At 45.5% G+C, this 15,889-nt stretch overlaps 1 protein-coding gene across 1 annotated transcript; it reads left to right on the forward strand.

The window, feature by feature from the left end:
* The first annotated feature begins 2,755 nt into the window (after positions 1 to 2,755).
* rc3h2 (ring finger and CCCH-type domains 2) lies at positions 2,756 to 11,891 on the forward strand. Its single transcript, XM_068752780.1, has 19 exons — positions 2,756 to 2,986; positions 3,069 to 3,186; positions 3,531 to 3,764; positions 4,121 to 4,296; positions 5,245 to 5,445; positions 5,559 to 5,691; positions 6,027 to 6,145; positions 6,687 to 6,799; positions 7,134 to 7,439; positions 7,582 to 7,784; positions 7,851 to 8,167; positions 8,248 to 8,394; positions 9,230 to 9,376; positions 10,132 to 10,296; positions 10,406 to 10,640; positions 10,736 to 10,820; positions 11,186 to 11,381; positions 11,497 to 11,660; positions 11,744 to 11,891. The coding sequence occupies exons 1-19, from the start codon at positions 2,756 to 2,758 to the stop codon at positions 11,889 to 11,891; spliced, it is 3,438 nt and encodes a 1,145-aa protein (XP_068608881.1).
* The last annotated feature ends 3,998 nt before the right edge of the window (positions 11,892 to 15,889 follow it).

Here is a 15,889-nt window from a genome sequence, read left to right on the forward strand (position 1 = left end):
ATTATAGGCCCTTGTGGGCTTTATGGTTGCCGTGCACCTTCCATCCAGAAACGACCCCCCCCCCCCCCCCCCCCCCCCCCCCCCCCGCACGCTGTGATGACAGGCAAATGAATAAATAATCACGCACTAACCCCTAACCCACATACCCCCCGCTGTGCACTCAAAGACAAGTGTGCCAACACACCGAATCGACTGGAGCGAACCTGGAAGGAAGAATTGTTTCTCTCGGGCCCAGTTTATATTCTTCTCAGCTTTGTAGTGATGAGACAGCGATCTCATTCTTTATGTTGATTTGGTGAATGTGAAGCTTCAGTGCTGTTGTCCATACTCATTGGATCATGTCGAATGTCCTATAGAAAATAAAATAAAAAATCTGTGCCTGGGGAGGACATCAGCACATTTATAAAAATGAGGAAGAGTGAGTCATGAATATATATATATATATATTTTTTTTAGTGGCTTGGTACATTTCACTTTTGGACTTAAGACTTAATTGTTTCAGTCAGGATCCATTTATATTCTTCTCATCTTGCTTGGCTTCAAACTGGTGACACTTTGCACACACAAAAAAAACAACCTTTTAACAATTTTAAAGTTCTAAAAATGAGTAAATTCCAGAAGCGATATAGTAGTGGTGCCATCATCAGTGCACGGACAGCTGTGAACAGAAGCATTTATGGTTGGAGGCCCTCAACCTGTTTCCATTAAACCAGCATTGGTTCTCATGATAACCCTGAAAATGTTCGAAGCTCTGTGTTCTGATATTTACTCTTTCCTGTTTCGGGGGGGGGGGGGGACGGGGGACTCACTGTCCTGTGCCAGAGATAGCTTGCCAACTGTTGGCTGTAAAGACGCAATGTACTTCTCGTTCCTCCTCCTCTCAGTCGAGTGGGTGGCTGAGCAGGCCCAGAAAGCGAGTCGCTGCTCTACGAACTCTTCTTTCAGGCAATCTTAGGGCTGTTTTGTGATTAGAAGTCGAAACCCGGCGTGCTGAATCTTTCTTTGATGTTTCCATGTCTTTAAATCCATCTCGACTTTGTGCGTGTCGCAAGCAAACGAGTGGGAATGACGGGAAACAGACGTCATGCAGGGGTGATTTCCTCATTTTAGAGTAATCAGTGAGGAAGAGGCGCCTAATGAGGAACTTAATGTCTCCAGTAACGCAACGAAAAGCACACCCACTCTCTCTCTCACACAAGTTCAGACATGCATTTCCATATTGTACTGTCAGTGTGTGTGTGTCGGTGCATGCATACAACAGGCAGCAGAGTTACTGTAAATGCTGCTGCTTACAGTGTAACACATTTCTGCACATGCAGGTAAGAATGGCTCTCGAGCTAAAGCCGGACTTTTCTTCTGCCAGGGACTCGGGTGGCTGTCAATGTGACAACGACCTGAATCACGGCTAACAGTTGCCCCTAGGCGTTTGCAGTGATCTCCAGACAGGAGACATTCAAAGAAAGAGTTTGATCCACTCTCACGTGCCAAACTTCATCCTGAACGCGTGGTCCGCTCCTCCGGCGGTGGTTGCGTAACTCCTGGTCTATGAAATACATCATTAATTTGGTTATATTTGTGCTTTTCTCTAAAAAATAGTGATACAATAAATGTAGGGCCATTATTTTGGTGTAAATCACAATATAGGGGGGGGGGGGGGGGGGCTGAGCTGCTTGGCAGAGGTCTGTGCTCTCTGCGTGGCTTCTCTCCTTAATCTCGGAGCATCTTTTGTGCCCGGTGTGATACAGATGTGTAATCTCTCTCTCTCACCCAAATATAAAAAAAGAGAATACAATGAAAGAGAGTGAGATGTAAGAGATGGAGTCGTTTTTGAACTAAACAAACATCATCTGGTTGTGTTGATTAGTTTCTGAACAATGAGAGTGTTATTAAGTTCGCCTTTCATGTGAGCGCAGCCTTCAGCAGTTTAGAAGTTCTGATGACTCACGTGTGACTGATCTCTCAGACTCAGTCTTGGGCTTTTTATTGGCTTCACCATTTGGGTGTTGTTTTCAACTTTATGGAATTAATATGTATTTTGTTTGCTTGGCACAAAGCACATAAACGAGGACATAATGTGTCATTGTTATTAGCCCATATTAAATTCTCAGAGCCTGCTGTTCTTTTCTATGCAGCTCATGTTGATGATCCTCCACTGTTAAAGCATTGTTGACTCTAAAGCAAGGCTGGCAGGAGACATTTTATTGCAAAAAACCAAACAAAAAACAGAGCACACAAGCAAATCATGGATTGTAATGGGCCGTATAATAAAATGTTACAATGCAAGTTGTGATTATTGAAGTTTACACATTCTGTTTTTCCACATTCCATTTTTGATCTGGTGGGAGTTTGAGTTCAAATTCCAGCACAATGCTTTGGGATACCATTCTAGCTTTGATGATGCTATTGTTCTTATTTTTTTGCAGACTGACAATTATTAATATTTTATTACATTTCTTAGATGACCTTAAATACTTCATTGTATTAACAGGCAGTTAATCTCTTGTCTAGAGACAAATAAGTCTTAATAATATCTAGTGTGCAGCTCTAGCGCTAGTAGAATTTACAGTGTTTTACAGTACTGCATACCAACCATTGCATTATATTTCTATGTACTGACCCATGAAAGTACGACATAACTTCCCGTGCTCTTCTTCAGGGTCATCGTTAGGACCGGGGAGCGGGAGCTGCAGTCTGCGTTCGGTGACATGCGTTGCCCCTGAGCTCCGTGACCCCCCCCCCCCAGCGTGGTAGCAGGATGCCAGTGCAGGCAGCCCAGTGGACAGAGTTCCTGTCATGCCCCATTTGCTACAATGAGTTTGACAGCAGCGGCCACCAGCCCATCAGCCTGGGCTGCTCCCACACGGTGTGTAAGACCTGCCTGCACAAGCTGCACCGAAAGGCCTGCCCCTTCGATCAGACGCCCATCAGCACCGATATCGACCTGCTGCCGGTCAATTGTGCCCTGCTTCAGCTGGTGGGAGCTCAGGTGAGTGGAGAAGAAAGGGGGGGGGGCATCTGTGCATTCGTGCCATGCAGTTTGTTGTAGCTCATGATGTTTCGCCTCTCAGGTCCCAGATGTGCAGCCGGTGAGCCTGAGCAGCAGAGCAGAGGTGGAGAACTACGAGGTCTGCCGGGTGTGTGTAGAAGAGCTGGCTCTCTACCTTAAACCCATCAGCGCAGCGACAGGTAGGGGTGTGTGTGTGTGTGTGATGGGTACGGTTTCAGCAGGAAAGTGTGTGTGTGGGGGGGGGGGGGGCTACGGTTTATCTGCTTCTGCTGCTTCACATTCAGGCTTTAATCTCGATATGAAGCAGGTAATAAAGGCTAAAAATGAAACTGGGCAGCAGCGGCTTGTCTGCTCAGCTTGTTTGGAGTAACAGTACCATGATTGCGTTCATCATTTCATGCTGCTTAAGTTGACTTCCTTTAGAGACACAATCAGTTTCATTGATTAAGAGGACCAGCAAATGATGTTCTGATGAAATTCTACAGATTCCCAGCTTCGCCACATATTTGATCCTGCTCTGCAGGTGTAGCGACTCCGAGTCCGAGCGTGCTCAGTCGGCCGATGCAGAGGAAGCTGGTGACCTTGGTGAACTGCCAGCTGGTTGAGGAGGAGGGTCGCGTGCGGGCGGTGCGGGCAGGCCGGTCGCTGGGGGAACGGACCGTAACCGAGCTGATCCTGCAGCACCAGAATCCCCAGCAGTTGTCTGCCAACCTCTGGGCTGCGGTGAGGGCGCGGGGATGCCAGTTCCTGGGACCTGGTGGGTGCGAATGTCGCACTTGCATGCATGTAGCTTGGATTTAGAAGCCATGTTTTAGAACTGAAGTCACTTTTTTGAAAAGTCATCTCACCCATGAATATTCCAGCACACAGTAAATAAAGAGAGGGAGTCTAAAGGGTGCCTGGTGTCCTGTGATGATTGCTCATAGGGCAGATTCTGATTGGGAAACAGTTTCTCATCATGATCACAGAATGAGTTCATTGAAATGTCTGAGGACACCTGGTTATAAAAAAAACAACTTCCAAACACTGACAATGCTGTAGATTTGCTCGTTGAAACACGCTTCCCAGTGTTTCAATCTCTACATCTGTGTTTCACTTTCTTTAACTCTCCAGCTATGCAAGAAGATGCACTGAAACTGGTTTTGCTGGCCCTTGAGGATGGCTCTGCCTTGTCCAGGAAGGTGTTGGTTTTGTTTGTTGTCCAGAAACTTGAGGCTCGGTTCCCTCAGGCCTCCAAAACCAGCATAGGTCACGTGGTGCAGCTTCTCTACAGGGCATCCTGCTTCAAGGTACAGCATGGTTGGGTTTACTTCTCAGCAAAGCAAAAGATGTGTGCACATATAACATGTGAGCCATCCCCAATATTAATAGTCTGTTAGAGTAAACAAAAGAGCCTCAGTTTGCTGCTGCACCAAAAACTCCAGCCTCGTCAAGTCGGATTATATAAAGGGTATTCAAAGAGATTCCTGTTCACATATTCCCTTATTGTAGAAAGAGATACACATATTTATTTTATTTAATCAGTTAGAAGTTATTTTTGTCAATTTCGTATGCTGCAATAAACTCACATATTGAATTTAGATGAACAAAAGCATGATTTGTCTTGACTCATTTGCTTCATCCAGTCGGACATTAAGATCTTGCCGCATATACAATGTATATATATATATTGTATTGGCTCCTCTGGATTTATTTTCTGTGTGTGTGTCTTTCCCAGGCGTGTATATTTGTGCCTGTTATCTGATGACAGACATAACTGGTAGGGCAGAAATGCAAGGTGTCTGCTTGTGATGTAACAGCACTCTTATATTTGCCCTCGTCGCTTGTCTCTCCAGATCAGAGACGGAACGCAGATGCAGCGAAAGATAGACCAAAATTAGGAACGGCCAACAGCAGCGCAATTTCAACTAATCGTGACATGTGATTGTGTTTGCTTGCGACTTTGACTGTGCAAGCGCGGCTGATTTGCTATTGCTGCTGGTGATCGCCGGTTGTCATGTGATGATTACTTCTAGGGCAGATTCTGAGAGGGGTGAGAACCCATTGTCAGACAAGTTTGTCATTTATTCACGTGGTGTAATTCAGATTTCCCTTTGCTGTGTATTTTTGCTCAGACATAAGTCTCACAAACGATAGTAATCTGCCCGCACTTTTCCTTTTTGTTTTCTTCACGCCTGTCTCTGATTTTGTCCTCTTTCTTCGTCCTCTCTCCACCCGTTGTCTGCCCTCTCTATCAGGTGACTAAGCGTGATGAAGACTCCTCATTGATGCAGCTGAAGGAAGAGTTTCGGACCTACGAGGCTCTGAGGAGGGAACATGACGCGCAGATTGTCCACATCGCCATGGAGGCCGGACTGCGGATTTCACCTGAGCAGTGGTCCTCTCTGCTTTATGGAGACCTGGTCCATAAGTCTCATATGCAGTCCATTATTGACAAGGTACCCATGTGATTAAAATATATAAACGGAAATTTGAAATTTCAGAAGTAAAGGAGGCCGATAGAGGACAAAACCATTTTTAAAACATTATTTTCCTTTATCGGTTGCACTAGTTGCAGTCCCCAGAGTCCTTTGCAAAGAGCGTTCAGGAACTGACCATCGTTCTGCAGAGAACCGGAGACCCCGCCAACCTCACAAGCCTTAGACCACACCTCGAGCTACTCGCCAACATAGACCACAACCAGGGTATGTCGACTTTTGTACGTTTTCAACTGAAAGCTGTCATCCTACATTTATTTTATCTCTATTTTTAGGTTCCTTATCCACGAAAACAAACCTTTAACGATTGTATTCACGTTGGTATCATCCTTAGTTTAGAAGTTGACCTGCTCCGATGTGGAATAAGATGACCATGATGGCATTCTGTATAATGGGGGGTAAACTGCAAGTTGAAAGCAAAACTTTGCCCTACTTTTTGCTTTCCTTATAAAAAGATCTGTACACGGAGATTCACCCTAATCGTTCTGGTTCTGCAGCCTTCAGTGATTCTCTACTAACGGACTGTGCTGATCTGTGTGCAGATGCCCCGGCAACCCCGTGGGAAGAGCTGGAAAGTGTAATGCTCGCTGTGAAGTTGGTGATTCATGGGCTCGTGGAGTTCATACAGAATTTCAGCAAGAAGAGCCACGACACTCCACAGGTACACCGACAAGATGGGAGATCGAAGCAACGGTATACTTTAGAATAGACACCTGAACAACGCGAGAAATGAGATGGGCTCTAGACAATTTGAGATCATTATCTGTCATTAAGAAGTGATATAATTTAATCATTTAAATCTTTCTTTAATATTTAATTCAAACCAACCAAACGCTCTAGTAAAGGATCCACGTGATGCATTCAGGGAGCTCTGTAAAAAAACGTATTGCCTTGTGTGATTTCTTGTCAGCCTCTAAGTGTAAGTTATATTTTTTAATTCTGAGCAAACATTCGAGAACATTATTATCAGACATGATATCCATAGCTTCAGACATTTGATTTCCAGCGTCCACTCGTAGTTGCAAGAGTCTTCAAATACCTCATTTAGTCTGTGGATTTAGTTAATTAGTCACTGTCCAGAGCAAACATTAACATCTTGCCGTGAACTTTGCACGCATGATCAGCCATTGTTAGACATCGCTCATGTTTTCTGATAGCTGTGAATGACAGGAAGGCATTACTTTAATGTGCTTTTTTTGCAGCCTCAATCCAACAGCAAGTACAAGACCAGCATGTGCCGAGATCTTCGTCAGCAGGGAGGCTGTCCGCGAGGAACCAACTGCACATTTGCACACACGCAGGATGAGCTGGAGAAGTGAGCGCTCACACTCCGAAACATGGAAAGACTCTCCTTTCACTGCATCAGCTTCATCACCCAACTTTGATTTTATCACCAGATTGAATAAATGCTTGTGTAACCGAATTCTTCTGTAGTTTATATTTGACATTCTCGAAACAGAAATAGCCACAAATGAGGACGAATCACAAGCTGCATTAAGGCTTTAAACTTTAAAGCCTGAGATGAACTCGGCTCCAATCAGCGACCGAGTTCTCTGTCACCTGCGTCTGCAGCATCTTTCCACATGAAATGATTTACGAGTGGGTTTACGAAAAGCCATCCAACAAGTTTCCCTTTCTTCCCTTTGCAGATTCAGACTGAGGAACAAGAAGAGCAGCAGCGTGGGGGGCCACGTGTTCCCTTTAGCGCCGGGGGTCATGGGTAAAACCTTCACCATGGAGGGCAGCGTCCACACAGATGTGGCGCTCAAAGGAACAGGCGATAACACGGCGGCCGCGACGGAGGGAGTGCCTGGCGTGACTCGCCCCCAGCTGATCTCTAGAGGCGCTGACATGATGGAGGACACGAAGAGAGTAGTGGCAAACGGATCCGGTACGGCCAGCAGGTCCAACGGGCTGTCCGGCGCCAGCAGAAACGCATCAGGGTCAACTGAACAGTGAGATTATTCAATCCCTTCATCTCCTCCTAATAACATTCAACACTCGGGGATTGCCATATGCATTTGAGTGATTTGGAATGTCTGATCGTACTTATCGCCAGTTCATGTCTTCATTCTCTCTCTCTCTCTCTCTCTTCAGGAAGCCCATCTCTCCTCCCAGGACGCCAGTCAGCCACTCATCAGCATCATCTCCTTTGACAACAGTCGTGCAGGGTGATGGCGGGCCTCCTCCGCCCAAACATGGCCCATTCATGCTGCGTGCAGCGCACCCTCCTCAGGCATCAGAGCTGTACTACCAGGAGCCCCACTCTGGTTATGACGCTGCCCATTACCAGCCACCGTGTGAGTCCACCTGGGAATAAAAATGAACTCGCTGTCTTTGGAAACGTGTTCATTTCCTCTCTCCAGCAGGTCCCTACTACCAATCCTCTCTCCATCCCACACACAAGCCCTGCATGGCTCCGTTTCTTCGGTCCTCCAATGCCTCAGAGTCCTCCCTTCCGCCCTCCATGGGTCCGCCGCCGTCTTCCTACCCGAGCGATCCTCAACTGCCGCATCCACCTCCTCCGTCCTCCTCCTCGGGGTACTCGCCACACCCGCCCAGAGATCGAATGGGACCTCCGGCCTTCCATCACCACCCGGGGCAGTCTCCGTACGGGCCTCTGGCTCCTGCTCAGTGTGTCTACGCTCCTCTCTACGACAGCCGGAGAGTTTGGAGGCCTCAGGTGAACCCTCCGCTAACGATGGCGCCATTGTTTCGATTTGATCCGTCTGCAGCTTATAATGGTGAATATCATCATGACAGCTGTATCACAGAGAGGATGCCAGGAGTAACTCGTTGCCTCCAGAGGTGCTGCACTCCTCCGTCTACCAGCCTCCACTCAGGGAGAGATTCAACTCTCTAGACAGCAACTACTGCTCTGGAGCTGAGCACCACACGGCTCTGCACAGGGTAGGAGAAACATCGCCTACCGTTTAATATTCGAGATAGAGATTTCTAACAAGCGGCGCCTTATCCTCCACATTGGGGCATGTCAACGGATTTGTTCTACCTTTAATACTCAGAGGTCTGCGCTCTCTGAGTGATTTTCGAGTGCTATTGATGAGCCGGCCTTCTGTCGGCAATCATCGAACAATCGCTGTCTGTCTCCGCATCTGTTGCGGCCAATCCAGTTTATCCACAGAACTCACCTGCATGAACTGATGATGGTCTGTCCTCCATGATTTTACTGCTGCTTTCTTTTCCGCAGCATCTCCATAACTTCAGTCTTTCTTTTTACACCCACTTCTTATCTCGCCTCTTTCCATGCTTGCCTGCCAGAGATTTCCAGCATGTGGCTTCTACCTCCGCTGTTGTCCTCCCACTTCTCACGGCATTATAAAGCGCTTATTATCGCAGCTCGAGTAGTAACCCTTTCATCTGCGCGAGAGACCCAATAAAAAGATATTGCAGTTATGAAGGAGAATTGTAAAATATTATATACCGGTACTTTAGTGCTCGCTATGTGTGTACAATCACATTTGTATTAAAAGCTTGGGTTTAAATAAAAAACTTTACAAGGAACACAGAGTTTTGCTGTGCTGCATCTCACGCTCCCGTTTGTTCTTATTGTTTCCACCAACACCTTTACAGAACAGGCGGCTCTACCGGCCTTGACGTCTAGACCAGATTGTCATCAGAGCAAAAGACTCATTACACAGCTGGAACAAAAAAAAAGTTTACATCTTCTAGAGGTGGAGGCATCTGGTCCTCACTGTTCCTGTCTTGTCTAACGTTCCCATGTCAGGATTATGGCCGCGTTCCCCTGGGCTACGAGGATCTGTTCAGGAGGAAGCAGGAGCAGTGGGCTCATCATCATCATCACCACCACCATCACAACGCGAACAGGCCCTCGCAGTCATCCCCCATCTTCGCCATCGATTTTGGAACCGAGGTAGAAAGCAAGCCGATGAGAAGACACACAGTTTGTAATTATGCAAACACACGTGTCATTAAAGGCGTACGTGGGCATGACGATTAAAGGTTACCAGTTCTGTTTTAAAATGTATTTAAAATATGTGATTCTCATTCCAATAGCTTGCATTTCCACCGTGTCTAAAGCTAATTCAGTGGGAGATTGTTGCCTGGCAACTGTGGCAGAAGACATCATGGCAGCGCACGATTGTGCAATGTGGGTGTGCGCGTGTGTGAGTGTGAGCAAGAAAAAGAGGACAAATCAACGTGAGACTTAAACAAGTCGTGACTCAGGCTTTTCGCTAAAGCTTTGTTGAACAGGATGTCTTCGTGTGTTTCTGCTTCATATCTGGGCTCGTATTAAAGAAACACGTGTTTACTGATCTTTATTGTGATGCCTCTGCATAGCGAGCATTAGCAAGAAACACCACTGGCGAAAAGCCTGTTTCTTGATAGCGATATGCATAGCTTGACACAGGAGCAGCGAAGCGGCAGCGCTGGCAGCGGGACCATGAATTCAAATGAGGTGCATCAGCCTTCCTCTCGTGGATTTATGCCATCTACTACTTCTTGATGTTACAGTCCTCACTGCATATACTGATCCGATGGCTGCCACGTGATATTTGTGTTCCTGCCTTGCAAACAAATAATTGCCAGATCGATCGTAGTTTAGCAGAACCTATGCGGAGGACTGCGTCGTCCCATCATTTCTAAATGTCTCGCTCTTTCTTTCAGCATGTGGACAGCAGTGGGGGCCAGTGTGTGGGCTGCAGGTTCCGAGGCGAGGAACATTTAGCGCACTACTCCCCGTGGTCCTGCGGCACCATTGGACCCTGCCTCAGCCCCTTTGAGCCTGGAAAGCTCACGCAGACGTCGGCTCTCTCCTGCTCAGAGCACTCGGTCGGGTTCTTCCCACACCTGCGGGCAGAAACACACACATCTAGAGACAAAGCCGCCGGTGTATGGATGCTCTCTATTTAACAGAATCTATGTTTGTCTCATGTAGGAGGACGGTAGTGGAGGCGGAGGTGTTAGCGGCGGCGGCGGGAAGCGATGGCTGCATTCATTGGATCACTACCGCCGCCTGAAAGACGAGGACCCCATCATTCCCTTCAGTGAGGCGCCCATTATCTCTAAGTGGGGTGCCATATCCAGGGCGGCACGCACGGGCTACCACACCACCGACCCGGTGCAAGCCACAGCCTGCCAGGGCGCCGCCAGCACCACGCCCATCAACTTCAAAGGTGACGGGGCATAAAGGCTTCCGCCTTGTTATTGTGCTGCAGCTCGCTGTCCTCGCTGCTCCATTGTTCATTCTTCTTCTTTACTCTTAACAAAGATTACAACCCCCAACTGGATCACGGCGACTACAGGTGGAGCTCGAGAGGATCGGACTCTTCCAGCCACTCAAGCTTCCTGGAGAAGTACGACACGACGCTCATGCACGTGTTCATGCACGTGTTCCTTCACATCCTGCATGTCATTTTACTGCAGGGAAATGTGCAGATTCCATATGGAAATAAGAAATAAGTCGAACATGGATTGAAAACACCCGGACACTCTCTCATCCGTCTGTCATTGTGCTGCACCCCTCTGTGCTTCAACTAAAAATAGAAACGGTCAAACAAGAAAATATGAAGAGACCTCTAACGCTGACGTGCACAACGCACCGAATGCATGTTCATATCGAGGGGATTTTAATGACATAGACAGGCTGTTGATGAATAATGCACGTCTTTATCATTAGAATTGATAAAAAGTAGTGTGTTCCTATGCTTTGTGTTTGCAGTGACCACCTCTGTGCGTCAGAGCTTCATGGTCGCAGGACTTCAATAAGCAGCGGCGAGAAGTTCGTCCACGATCCGCAAACGCCTCAGACGTCCTGCAGCCGGACGCAGAGCGAACCGGACCCGGATCGAGACATTGAACTCGAACTGTGTGCTTTCAACCTGGACGACTCCGACCAGCCCGAGATCAAGTCTCAGGTTGGTGTGAATCAGATGAGTGTGATGGACCATCATACAGTTTTCTGGAGTATAATTCGTCAGATATCTCCGTTGCTGCAGTATAAATGTTTCTCATCCCGTTTTTACATCTCAGCAGTATCCAGACCTTGCTGTCCCACAGGCTCAGGATGCTTCCCACCTCCTTCCGTCTCCCTGCTCCTCTCCCCTCCTCTCTTCTCCGGTAGAGGAGCATTCCAACACAGAGGGTCCTTTGGCAGAAAAGATGGATGCTCACCTGCTTAAAAAGATGGCCTTCAGGTGAACTGTCATTAAGAGGATTGCCCCTCACTGTTGAGTCACCTTTAACCCTGATGGGCTCGCTCCTTCTGTCCTTTTCCTAGGAAGTCTCTGTCTCCTGGTGGGTTGGTCTCAGGAGGTCTTGGCATGGGGAAGCTGTTGCTTCGGACTGGACCTCCTCGGCCTGGGGACCCCTCCACCCGGGCTTGTCCTGATACACCTGCAACGGAGATGCTACTCAATGGAAGCTAAGGGGAGACAAAGTCCGACACTGAGCTGGAGCTCGAGCCGAGTCGCTCGAGAGAACGAGAGAACACCGTCACCATCCCACATATTTATCCGTCAACAATCTGTGCTGCATCGCATCGCAAAGAAAAGTTGCATTGACATCGCTGTTTCTACCTTGTAAGGCGCATTGCCCTTCCGCCCTTACAGGAGATACTTGAATGATATTTGGGGGTTCAATCCAGGACACAATTAGGAGACTGATCCAAGAGTATCTTCACACACAGGAATGTACAAGGACAGTAGGTGAAGGTACAGCCATGCAAGTGCATTCATTTTGGGATTCTTGTATTCTATTCTTCATTTTTATATGTAGTTTGGATTTACAGCTGAAAACGACTCGCTCCCAGTACTGAACCCGAGTACGTCAATATTACCGGTAGTCAATATTAATACTATGCTTAATAAAAGCATTTTACATACAATAAGAGAGCTAAATCCGTGTCCTGAAGTTGCATTAAACAGAATAGTTAGCATTCCTCCCCGATAGGAATAGACAGTTTCATGATTTGGCATCTGCTTAAACATTAATTCTAAAATATTCGCTCCCTTCAGAATCCAGAGCTGACATTGCTGTCATTCAGCTCAGTGCTACTGGTTTGATTTATGTTTTCTTTCTTATTTCTAATATTCATCAAGTGCTTCCTGAAAAATCAAGTAGTGGAAGTCTTGAGAACAATAAAAAAAAACTCAGTAGAGTTTCCAAAGCAAAACTGAAAAGTTGACCTTCGAAATCCCTGGAAGGTCACAAGATTACGAAACACAATGAGACGGTCATGGACTAAATGGTCTGGTTGGATTGATCGGCGGGTAACAAAACAAAACAATCCGTGCTGCACTAAATACTATTAAATCACTTATTTTTAGGGCTAATTTTTCAGCTTTCCATCCTAATCGATCTCCGCATGTCTGTGGTATTTGTGGTACTTTATACTGCTGACTAGTCTCTGCTGTTTTTCTCACACACAGTGAAATAGTGCACAATCTGTCACTCTCACACAGTATATATACACGAACATGCTAAACTGTGGCCTTCTTCAATCGATCACATGGCGATGGCTGGAATTAAATGACATTTTTCTAAGCCCATTACAGTCTCATAGTTTTGAGAGATGCTACACGGCGTTTTGAGTTGAAGTCTGTAAAAGGGAGGGATGCCACTATAGCTTTAGTGAACGCTTCTTTAACATTTGCGTTACGCGTCGCTGACTTCTGTGAAGTTTGCTTCTCATGGTTTTTGTTACTCAGTCTCACTTTTCGTATTTTTACATCACAGAGACAAGCCTGAGCTTCCTGTGCTTCATGCGGTAATGACTTTAATAAATAATCTGTAACTTAACATGGGTTGGATTGGAAGTCAAGAAGACTGTTTGTTTACACCTATTCCAAACCTTGACATTTTGAAACAGGAATTCTTTCAAGCTTCCTCAGCAGCATTGAATCCCATCCCATCATTTTGGGGATTTTTTATCTTTCACTCGGTTTTGTTGGCACCTGGATGTAGCTGAAATGATCTACCTGTTTACAACTTTGAAGTCATGTGGAGCTCAGTGCTTATGTTGCGTAGAATACGGTACAATCAATCCCTTCGACGCTCCTCCACAGCTTTTTCATATCCCTCCCCTGTGAACTACAGATACCTGAGGATGGAGGCGCTCCACGTGTAGTACCGCTTTACTCCTACAGAGGGGGCTACAGTAGATCTGCGTCTGTCTTGAATCACTCAGGGATGACTTGCTTAGTTACTTTGGCCTTTTCTCTCTTCATCACTTAAATATTCTGTGGAAGTACTGGTCTGTATTTCATCTGCAGCCTAGTTACAGCGTAACACTTGTTTACCTGTGTTTACTTTGGCAGTGATTTCTTTTAACTCTCTGTATAAATATTGGATTTGCTATTTCTGTTTGCACTACTGTATGTGAAAGCAGTATTGTGAGTATTAAATCCATGTTAGAGTGATGCTCCCCTGTTTCCAGAGCACTGCTGTGGTGGCTCATTATGCCGTGCTTTCCCAGGGACTCCGTCCCCTAACTTTCCTCCACTTCCCCTGCATCCCGCCTCATGCATGCCATATAGTCCCCCTTGTGATGGCGGAGGAGTTGCTGATTCTGTAGTTGTGATACAACACACCCAGCGCTGTAAGAGTTCTGCACATGCCCACTGTGTGGCCACGTCAAGTGCTGAAGTTTGCTTGCAGCAATTTACTTGTTATGCTCATTGAAATAAACGATTGTTTGAGATTATATTATTATTATTATCGTTATTATGACCTTCTGTTGTTATTACCACATTTGGTTGTTGCTGTGGTATTCTTGATATATTATTAAAAGTCTGTTTCTTTGTTTTGAATTGGACAAATTGCTGAAACTGTTGCATTTTTTTATTAAACAAAGTGTGTCATTAGTCTATAATATTATATGGGGAAAGCCTGTTTGTTTATTGTGAAACATAATGATGATGTTTTCTGACTATTCCTGTCTGTATTAGACATTTTATTTGCAAATCTATTGTTCGATTGAAATGTACATGAACTATTAAGAGATGGTACACGTCCGTCATTGTATACGGTCTGACACCATCATTAGATGGACTTATAGTATAGATGCTCATTTATACGACCTGCGATAATTAGATATATTAAAATGTTTAAATCATCGGGGCAGCTGTGTAATGTTTCAGAATGAGGAAATTAAAATCCTTAAGAGACAGCATATCTAAAACATCCCTGTAATGAATAATACTGTTATGTATTCCATTTATTTCCTTGGAAATATCACATTGTGAAAGGTTTCCCTTTTACTTACTGTAAGGTGATACGAGTCTAAGCTACGATTGATGAAACTGTTTGAATATCGTTTGACTGGTTGATTCTTTAAGCCTCTTCTGACTTGCTCATCTGTATTACAATTACTTATAGGGCGCTTGGCCGAGCAGCATACTGTCTCTTTTGTTGCACGGAGGGATGACGTGATGAAATGGAAGACTTCAGCGCATGAAGGTGCATGCTACAATAAACAAACCACAAATCCGGTTTGTTTGTGAGTCGTTTCATTGTTTGTTCATCCTGACTGTCATTATGTAACAGGAATATCAGGTAACACAAACATTCATGGACCTTGTTTAATCTACCTGAATTGACTTATTGGTCGTCTTACAGACTGATGTCAATGGAATGGAAATGTTTTAATTTTGATTTTGTCGTAAAGGACATGAGAGCTATTTGTGTTGCTCGGTTTGACACTGATGAAACCGGCCCTGACAGGCTGGACAGGAATGGCCAGCGTGATCACAGCACAATGAGAGCAGGGTGTGTTTGCTCACAACCTGCCGCTGTGGTTTAATGACAGGAAGACCGTTTCCCTCACTTCTCTAAATCTGCTGGGAACAAATCCACCAGATCTCGACCATAACTACGGAAGAGTGTGTGTGTGACTTAACGCCAGAATATCTCGGCTTTTACTTGCTGGAGGAATTCAATTCATAATGTACGTGTAAAAAGCTTGACTTGAGATAACAAATATGAAAATGAAAGTTATTTGATCTTATTAATTAACTCATCAGTGAGATAATGATATTGATTTCGTGGGCATGAGACAAAACACTACATCTGTCAGAACGGTTTAAAGATAATCATATTGAAGAAAATAATAAATCCTGTGTAAATAGAGGACAATATACAATATTTAAATCCCTGTTTATGGTCTGATTTGACTGTACTACTGACTACTTTTGATTTAGTTGAGACATGATCTTTTACAGTGTGGATTTAGAAGTCCAGAAGTCCCGACTGTAGAGCAGAAGAATGCAGTAGTGGCAATTCCATCTGACAATAAGAGCAGGAAGAAGGAGAAGGAGAAGATTGAAAGGGACAACGCAGTAAAGAAAAGAGGAAAAGATGTAGTCCATAGTGGTCCAGTTAAAAAATGTAGGTGCAGCTCCAGTTGATTCTAGGAACAACATTTGAA

Source organism: Brachionichthys hirsutus, chromosome 19 (genome assembly GCF_040956055.1).
Source record: "Brachionichthys hirsutus isolate HB-005 chromosome 19, CSIRO-AGI_Bhir_v1, whole genome shotgun sequence".
NCBI classification, from domain to species: Eukaryota; Metazoa; Chordata; class Actinopteri; order Lophiiformes; family Brachionichthyidae; genus Brachionichthys; species Brachionichthys hirsutus.